Source organism: Acomys russatus, chromosome 1, assembly GCF_903995435.1.
Source record: "Acomys russatus chromosome 1, mAcoRus1.1, whole genome shotgun sequence".
Taxonomy (NCBI): Eukaryota; Metazoa; Chordata; class Mammalia; order Rodentia; family Muridae; genus Acomys; species Acomys russatus.
This window is the reverse complement of record NC_067137.1, coordinates 112,106,530-112,115,658: the sequence shown is the minus strand read 5'-3', so window position 1 is coordinate 112,115,658 and position 9,129 is coordinate 112,106,530. Positions and strand designations below refer to the sequence as shown.

Sequence of the window (9,129 nt, the reverse complement as noted above, 5' to 3'; positions counted from 1 at the left end):
AGAGAGAATTGAGGAATTGAAAAAAAGGAGTGGGAGAAAATGGAAAAGAAAAGGGAGAGAGGAAATAAAGGAGAGAAAGAGGGAAGAAGGAATGGATGGATGGAAAGGGAAGGAAGAGGGAGGAGAGAGGGAAGGAGGGAGGGAGGGAGGAACAGGAAGGGAAGCTGACTGCAGGACTTATTTTTCTGTTGGAGCCTCAGTTGCCCCCCTCTTCTCTGCAGCAAGGGATTAGGTATGGATGGTAGCTTTATTGTAAGCTCCAAGGGTGATGGTGTCACCTACTGAGAAGGCTAATATGTTCCCCATTGTTTTTTCCCCCCCAGATGATGGGGTCAGTGTGGCCATGGCTGCTGATAACCAAGGCCCTGCTTTCTGTCCATTGTCAGCCATTTTATGCCCATGGAGATAAGAGTCTGGGGGCACCTCAGCCACCCAGCCACCAGCTCCTGGAACCAGCACCCGCCTATCACAAGGTCACGCCCACCATTACTAATTTTGCTTTGCGGCTGTACAAGCAACTAGCAGAGGACGCAGCGGGAAACATCCTCTTCTCCCCCGTGAGCCTGTCCAGCACTGTGGCTCTGCTTTCCCTTGGGGCACATGCTGACACCCAGACTCAAATTTTAGAAAGCCTGGGCTTCAACCTCACAGAGACCCCAGCAGCCGACATCCACGAAGGCTTCCAGAGCCTTCTGCACACACTTGACCTGCCCAGCCCCAAACTGGAACTGAAACTGGGACATTCCCTGTTCTTAGACAGACAGCTGAAACCTCATCAGAGCTTTCTGGACAGTGCCAAAGAGCTGTATGGAGCGCTGGCTTTCTCGGCCAACTTTACAGATGCAGCTGCCACAGGGCAGCGTATCAATGACCTGGTGAGGAAGCAGACCTATGGGAAGGTGGCGGGCTGCCTCCCGGAGTTCAGCCATGACACCCTTATGGTTCTCTCGAACTATATCTTCTTCAAAGGTGAGACTTCTCGGACATAAACACAGCCCTCTCTGTAAGTAACAGAGAGAGTGACTAAGACAGTTCCCCTACCGTTGTGTAGCCCACATCCCCTGGCCTGGGTTTAAGGGACAACTTCCTAGAAAGTTCAAAATGCTGCATCCCCAGAACTTTGGAGGAGGAGGCAGGAATGTTACAGGTTGATATCAGCCTGGATTATGTAGAGAGACCCTACTTCAAATGGGTGCGTAAAAGAATGAATGAAGGAATGAATGAATGAATGAATGAATGAATAGTTGAGGAGTTGGCTTCAGGGGTAAGTGATCCTCTGCTCAGCTTCCTGACTGCTGACATTGCAGGTATGGGCCACCATGCCCAGCTTAAAGTTCTTTGCGCCCACTGAGGCATCGGGTCAGAGAGAATTGACCTCAAATTTCCACATAAGCTGAGTTGTGCTGTCCGAATCAGGCTGTCAATCCCAGATCACACTCTTCACGGCTCTGGAAGTCAGGGCGCTCTGATCAATTGATGCCTATTATGTTACTAAGAATGCAGGCTTCTCACTCATTCCTGAGATAGTGTTTTGGGGGGCTCAGTGGTTAGGACTGCTTTATGTTCTTCCAGAAGACCTGGGTCCATTTCCTGACAACTGTCTATAACAAGGGATTTGATACCCTTTTCTGGCCTCCTTAGGCACTGCATATACATGGCACACAGAGTTACAGGTAGCCAAACACTCATACATTATAAATGAAAACAAATGTTTCTCAAAGGATAGAAATTATGCTTTGTACAAGGAAGGAAGGACCACCCTGTGTCTGCTTCGTAGATAAATTCTCTTAGTGCATCAGAAACATAGGTCACTGGCCCCAGGGACTTGCTCTCAGGCCTCCTGGCTTTGAGCCCTGTTACTCTTTACACACTCCAGAGGAAGTCACCACCCTGGGTGGCCTTGTGGATGTCTCCCCAAGTTACTGCCTTGCCCATGTGCTCATGGCTCTGCGGATTTTGTTCTCTCAGCCAAGTGGAAGCATCCCTTTGATCGCTACCAGACCCGGAAGCAGGAGAGCTTCTTCCTGGACCAGAGGACACCGCTGTACATCCCCATGATGCGGCAGAAGGAAATGCACAGGTTCCTGTACGACCAGGAGGCATCATGCACCATCCTCCAGATCAAGTACAGCGGCACCGCCCTGCTGCTGCTGGTCCTCCCTGATCCTGGGAAGATGCAGCGGGTAGAGGCTGCCCTCCAGCCAGAGACACTGAGAAGGTGGGGCCAGCGGTTCCTGCCCAGGTGGGTGCTCAGAGGTGCTGCCTGACCAACTGGGGCAGGTCTGATCAGCTCCAGTATCAAGAGCCCCTCTGCTGTGTTTGCCTCACTATCTCACTCTCAACATCAGACATCGCCAGTGGTTTCCCCACATCTTTGGGCCTCAGATTCTTTCAAACATTAAGTCAAGGACATGGCAGCTATTGCATGGGAGTGTGGAGGGAGGGGCAGACCCGGTACTTAGTTTAAAGTACTTAGACTGGAACTAGAATGTAAGTGCTCTCTACGCTGCTGTTTTCAATCCCTTCTGGACCAATCTCTTTTCTCTTTTACTTCCTTCTTTTTCATAATAATTTAACACCATGACATAGCTAAGTCTGTCAAAAATAAGATAAGAACAATTATTAAAGATGACCAAGACTCCCACAGAACAGTGCATATGTTTAAAATCATGTTCTATTATTTTTTAATAATTTATTTTTATTAATTTTTTACATACACATCTATACTTATTACACCTACATAAAACAAGCGACACACAGCAAAAGAACCACAGAACATTCAGGAATTACATTCATGTTACATTCATAGTGTTTTGGCTGGTTTTGTTTGGCAACCTTGAAGAAAACATTTTTCTGTCTCGGTGAGTCTAATATTCTGAATGTAACTCAATATCTATCGTATCTCATCTCTATCAACTCAAAACATCTATCTAGACCTAAAGACATCTCAATCTCCAAATAACTAGGCACAATTGTGACACTCAACTATTTTGTATTTTGTTGTTGTTGTTATTATTATTATTATTATTAAAATATCTTTTAAAAAATAATTAGGTATCAAGAACAAAGCCAGACTTGGTGGGGCAGTCCTGTCATCCCAGGTACTCAGGAGGCTGAGGCAGGTGAATCACAAATCAAGGCCTGTCTTAGTTACCAAATGTGTTCAAGGGCGATTTGGTAAGACGCCATCTCAACATTAAATCACAACAACAACAACAACAACAACAAAAAACAGATGGGTAGGCTGGGCATATAGGTCAGCTGTAGACTACTTGTCTAGCATGCATAAGGTTCTGGTTCAACCAGAAAAAAAAAAACTGAGAGAAATAAGGAAAGAAGAGATGAAGGGAAAAAGGGAGAAAAGGAGGAAAGGAGAAAGTGGGAAAAGGAGGAAGGGAGGGAAAGAGGGATGGAGGGAGGGAGAGAGGGAGGGAGGGAGAGAGGGTGGGAGGGAGGGAGGTTCCTTCCAACAACCCTTAATCTAACCCCTGCCATCTTCCTTACAACTGGTTTCTAGTTTCCCAACCTCAATTTTAGCTTTATCGAGTTTCTTTAATCCCCAATTCACTGGCTAGCTAATGCCTTCTTGGAGGAAATCTGCCTTTATGGAATGATCTGGAATGGAATCTGGTTGTGAGTTATAGTTCTTTGTGGCAAAACGGGCCAGCCCAAACTTGGATCTCTTCATCAAATGGATTCAGCTGGGCATTTCTCATCCTCTGGGGTCATATGGGGAGGTGACGGAAGTCAGTTAGTTCCTTCGCTTGTGTTCCTGGGGCCTGGGCTGGCTTAACTGCTGAAAGGGTTAGGGAAAAGCAGGCTTCTTTTTATCCACACAAGGCTGGCTTCAGAGAGTCCCTCGGTGTAATTGAAATTGCTATGTGGTAGCTCAGAATTCCAAGGGGAAGTGTACAAAAGGATAGGACACAGAAGCCCCCAGTCCTTAAGGCATGAACACATCCATAGGCACTGTCATTTCTGCCATAACCCATTGCAGAGCAGACCTAGATTTATGCAGGTGCCATTTTTAACCCAGCACAACCTGGCAGGTACCATTCTCTCTTCACACCTACATATTTTCCTCCCTCGGCACCCTGCCACACTGTAGTACCATTAGTAAAGAAAGAATGCTTTATATTCGGGCAGAGATTAAAGCACCCATGGATGGATGGATGGATGAGAGAGATGTGGTCAAGAGGAAAAGTCAGGGCTAAGCCGTTACCCAAATCTGTACAGCTCCCGTTAGTCCCTGCTTCCAACTGTATAGTCAGCTCCTTCATGATGAGCTGCCCCCTGTACCTCACTGCAGGAGGGAGGACCTTATAATCTTCTGGACCAGGAGATTTTTCTCTCAGGAAGGATATCTTAGTCAGGGTAACTATTGCTGTGATGAAACACCTGCACCAAAGACAACTTATGGACGAATGGGTTTTTGTTGGTGGTGGTTTGGTTTGGTTTTGGTTTACGTTTCCACATCACTGTTCATCATCAAAGGAAGCCAGCACAAGAACCCAAACAGGGCAGGAGCCTGGAGGCAGAAGGTGATGCAGAGGCCATGGAGGGGTGCTGTGTACTGGCTTGTTCTATCATGACTTGCTCAGCCTGCTTTCTTATCGTACCCAGGACCAGCAGTGCAGGGATGGCCCCACCCACAGTGGGCTGACCATAACTGTAATCTAAACAGAATTCTCTGCAAGTGAGATGTTCCTAAGGGGATTGGTAATTAACTAGCCAATTTTACAGAGTCCAGGCAATTTGCAATCGAATAAGGAAAAAACATAATCATAGCAGAAGAGGGGTAGACTTACTCTGAGTTGGAAGAAATTTCTTCTACATTCACCACATAGGACATGACAGTCTGATGATAAGGACAGAAGAATCGGTCTCTGGTTTCAGGACACCTGAACCCTCCCTCTAGATCAGTGGTTCTCAACCTTCCTAAAGCATTGACCCTTTAATACAGTTTAATGTGATATTTCATGCTGTGGTGACCCCGATCCATAAAATTATTTTTGTTGCTACTTCATAACTGTAATTTTGCAACTGACTGTTATGAATTGTAATGTAAATATTTTTGGAGATAGAGGCTTGCTAAATGGGCTGTGACCCATAGGTTAAAAACTGCCGCTTAAGATGCTTGCAGCAGCCCTGGCATGGGGTGAGGGGGAGGGGGAGCACTTCTATGCCATTTTCCAGAAAAGCTTGGGCTGGTGGAGGAGGGTGATGGCAGCTTGCACTGGGGCAGTGTGAGGAATGGATTTCAGATACAGTTGAGAAACTGAGGCTGAAGCACCTGCTGATGAATCAGATGTGAAGGTGGGAAGGCAAATGGTGTTTTCTCTACCTGCTATCACGTGGGTTCAATGAGTGCAGCCTTGCAAAACTCTGGCTGGTGCCTGGCACCTAGAAAGCTCTCCCCAAACACAGAGAAGATGATTAAGACAGACTTGTCTGCCAGGAAACGTCACACATCCAGCCGTGATTCACTGTGAAGTCTGTGTAGAGGGAGATAGTGGAATAGTACCACAGCAAATCATGTCACAGGAAGCCTGATCATCCCACAGGCTAGGGCATCCTGCTCTTGCTCACGGCTCAGACTGCCAACAGCCAGGACACAGGCAACACCCAACCGAACAATGCTTTTTCTCTGATTCTCTCTCCAGTCTGTTGGATTTGCACCTGCCAAGGTTTTCGATTTCTTCAGACTACAACCTGGAAGAGATCCTGCCCCTCATTGGTCTCAGCCACCTGACTGACAAGGAAGCTGACCTATCAGGAGTCATGGGGCAACTCAACAAAACTGTCTCCAGGGTAAGACATGGGATGTGGACATGGAGAGGAGGGGTACTTCTCTTCCCATATAAAGTGCATTGGAAAACCAAGGTTCCCAGTCCTTTTCCTAGACTGACTTTCCAACACACAGTCTTTACAGATCCTACTCATGGATAACTCCATTTCCAGCTTCCCTTCCCTAGATCTAGTCAGAAGAGGAACCTAGGGTTCTGAGTAGAACAGGTGCTCACTTGAGGTCATTCACAGAGCCAGAATTATGCCAGGTGAGGGAATAGCATTCTTTAAAATAATTCCTCTTCGAGCATCAGGAATGCTATCTGTCTTTGTTACAGCCATAAAAAGGAATAGTGTGAACAGGAGGTGTAGCTGTCAGCATTCTACAGTAACAAGCATCCCCTACATCCCAGTGCATTACCATAGCAGAGGCTTATTGTGAGAATTCCTTCACAGAGAGGATGTTAATAATATCTGCCCATTCTTCATTAGGCCCTACAACAAACCAAAGTACACTTTCACCCTAGGGAAATTTCACCCACTAACTTCATTAGGCTTACTTCTAGGGGATAGGTGAGGGATTACTGGCAGGAGAATGATGACCCACCCCAAATCGGCTTGTACTGGGAACTCTTCACTCAGCATAGACAGAACTCTTCTTCAGTCAACCTCCCTCAGCCAAATATTCTTCCTGAGACCCCAACCCACATGCAAATAGAATTGTGTACAAATGGCTGCGAGGTAAGGAGCTGGATGACTCCTCCTTCTGTGAGGGGATGTCAATGATCAACAAGCCCAATTGTAGACACAAACAAATGGTCTGATAAAAATGGCCGCCACTTTGCTCGGAGGACTGCATTCGACAAGGCCCATCGCTAGCGGACAGTGCATCCTAGAAGCAGCTTGCTGTGCAACACTGGCTGAAGATCTGTTCCCTGTGACTTCTTCCAGGATGGGTGTTAAAGGAAAAAAAAATCCCTCTCTTGGGGGAGAAGAAGAAGACAAGAGAAATATGCAGTGGCCCTTAACCCTTCCATCCTCCACAGGCCTATATAATGGCTGCTCACAGCAGGTCTCATGTTAGGACCTTGCAAGGGATGGACTCTGTCTTGTATCTGGGAGGGGCCAGCTGAGAGCTAAATGCACAACCAAGGCAGCAGGGATGTGGACTTGTGTCTGGGCATGTGTGCATAAGGTATGCCTGTATGTGCTTTGGAATGTGTGTATGTGTGAGCGTTTGCATGTGAGCTTGTGTGGTGTGCAGTGGTGGACAAGAAGAAAATGAAAGATTTCAAGGAACTTTCTATAGTGAGTGACCTTGCCCGCCACAGTTCCCTTTCATAAACACGTTTGGAGGTAAAAAAAAAAAAAACAAAAAACAAAAAACAAAAAAACAAAAACAAAAAACAAAACAAAACAAAACAACTCATCAAGGCCATTTTACCAACTTCTTTTGAAGCCACAGAGTCCTTTCTTGCTAGGAAGTTGTGTGAAAACGAGACTTTTGCTGTTCTGTGCTTAGGGCAACATGGGGCTCAATCCCACCCAACTCATTTAGAACCTGATTTTTTTGTCCATTTTTAAGATGAGAAGGCAGAGGGAGTTTAGAGAAGGTGGGTGGCGCTCAAAGAAGCCTGTGTCCTGCGTACCTGCATGCTGAGAAATGCTCCCAGAGGTGGATGCTGGGTTTGAGTCCATGCGGCACATGGCTGCTTAGCTGAGCTGAGGCGTCCTCTTGTCAGGCGATTCAGCCTAGGGAGAGAGAGTCAGTACAGAGGTATGGAGGTAACACATAGAAGCTGGGGTTGTTTCTTAGGCAGGCTGGATCCAAGGGGCCTGATCAGGCTCTAAACCATCATCCAAGGGTTGGGGAAGGTGGCATCTGCCCTCAGAACCATGGATGAGTGCTGACTCTGTCTGTCTTCTCTCCTAGGTGTCACACAAGGCCGTAGTGGACATGAATGAGAAGGGAACTGAGGCCGCAGCTGCCTCTGCCCTCCTTTCCCAGCCGCCATCCCTCAACATGACGTCAGCCCCACAGGCCCATTTTAACAGGCCCTTCCTGCTTCTTCTCTGGGAGGTGACCACCCACAGTCTGCTCTTCATGGGAAAAGTGGTCAACCCAGCTGCTGGGTAACTGTGGTGGGAGGTCACAGGAAGGCCAACCAAGCTGGCATGGCAGGACCCCTGTGCTGAGGTTCTAATAAATCTGAATTTGGTTGTGCAAAGTTCCATGAGCCATGCTTACAGGAGAGCAATGTCCAGGGCAACTTCTAGTCAGTCACTCCATGATCTTTTCAAACCTGCCACTTCCATTGCCTATATTTGCTGAAGAGCCTTAGTGTAAAGGACACAGGAAAATGCACCAAGGACACATGGGAATGAACAAGCCAAGTGATGTCTTCCCGCCATGCCACCTTTAAAAGAGGCTGGATCTGGGGCAGGGGCTTCAAGCCATGTGCCATGAAGAAAAAGGACGTGAGAAGGGACCAACCTCATCATCATTGATCTAACAACATGGGAGGTTGAATTCAAGAAGCAGAAGAGACTCAGCGGCAAGGGGTGGCCCCAGGGCTGAATAGGGCCAAAAGGGTCGGGTGGGATGTAGGTCAAAATCTCGGACAGTGGGATGAACATGTGGAATACATTCATACTTATATGTACTCATGCATATGTGTAAGTTTAAATCTAGGCTCTGTGTATAAAGGAAACATATGGTTTTTTTTTTCTTTTGCTCTAGCTAGCTCTCTTAAAACATCAATTAATTCCAGCTCCATGCACTTTTCTGCAAATGTCATTATTTCATTTCTCTTTACAGCTGCATAGAACTCCATTGAGATATGCGCCACACCCGTTTGACCCATCCATCTGTTGATGGACATTTAGGCTGGCCCCACTTCCCAGATGTTTCAAGTAGAGTAGTGATAAATCCAGAGCCTTGGCTGGCATTTTAGGCTATGGTTCTGCACCCTCAGTCAAACGTCCTAAACTCAAGTTCTCAATCCAGCTCTGGACTCTGGACAGCCAGCGTGAATATCAATAAACGGCTTGAGTTACTTGGAGTTATATGATATCGGAGTAGCTTGGGCAGGGAAGTGCCCTGGCTTCCATATTATCTGTGGTAAGATTAGTGGGCAATATTACTGGTTCACTTCATATTTGAGGGGAAAGGTGTTTCTCATAGAGATTGAAATGCAGTCAGATAACAGGAATTCCAACTACCTTTTAATGCACGCCTGCCATCTAGAGAGATGCAATGGGAGGGGAAGATGACAATCCCATGTCTACTTGCCCATCAGCAAAGGCTCATACTGTCCCCTGCCGGTTATAGGGTGTCATTGA

The 9,129-nt window shown here is 46.9% G+C and overlaps 1 protein-coding gene across 1 annotated transcript; it reads left to right on the top strand.

Moving 5' to 3' along the window:
* Positions 1-323: 323 nt before the first annotated feature.
* Positions 324-8,021, top strand: Serpina11 (serpin family A member 11). The gene is made up of 4 exons (XM_051150832.1): positions 324-969; positions 1,969-2,242; positions 5,664-5,811; positions 7,721-8,021. The coding sequence occupies exons 1-4, from the start codon at positions 324-326 to the stop codon at positions 7,922-7,924; spliced, it is 1,272 nt and encodes a 423-aa protein (XP_051006789.1). The 3' UTR covers positions 7,925-8,021.
* Positions 8,022-9,129: the final 1,108 nt, after the last annotated feature.

Bases quoted from the DNA above. Each gene is read 5' to 3' on its own strand.
- Serpina11 (XM_051150832.1), top strand. From the start codon at position 324: ATGATGGGGTCAGTGTGGCCATGGCTGCTGATAACCAAGGCCCTGCTT. The intron at 970-1,968 runs GTGAGACTTCTC...TTGTTCTCTCAG, and splicing joins GAACTATATCTTCTTCAAAG to CCAAGTGGAAGCATCCCTTT. The intron at 5,812-7,720 runs GTAAGACATGGG...CTTCTCTCCTAG, and splicing joins TCAACAAAACTGTCTCCAGG to GTGTCACACAAGGCCGTAGT.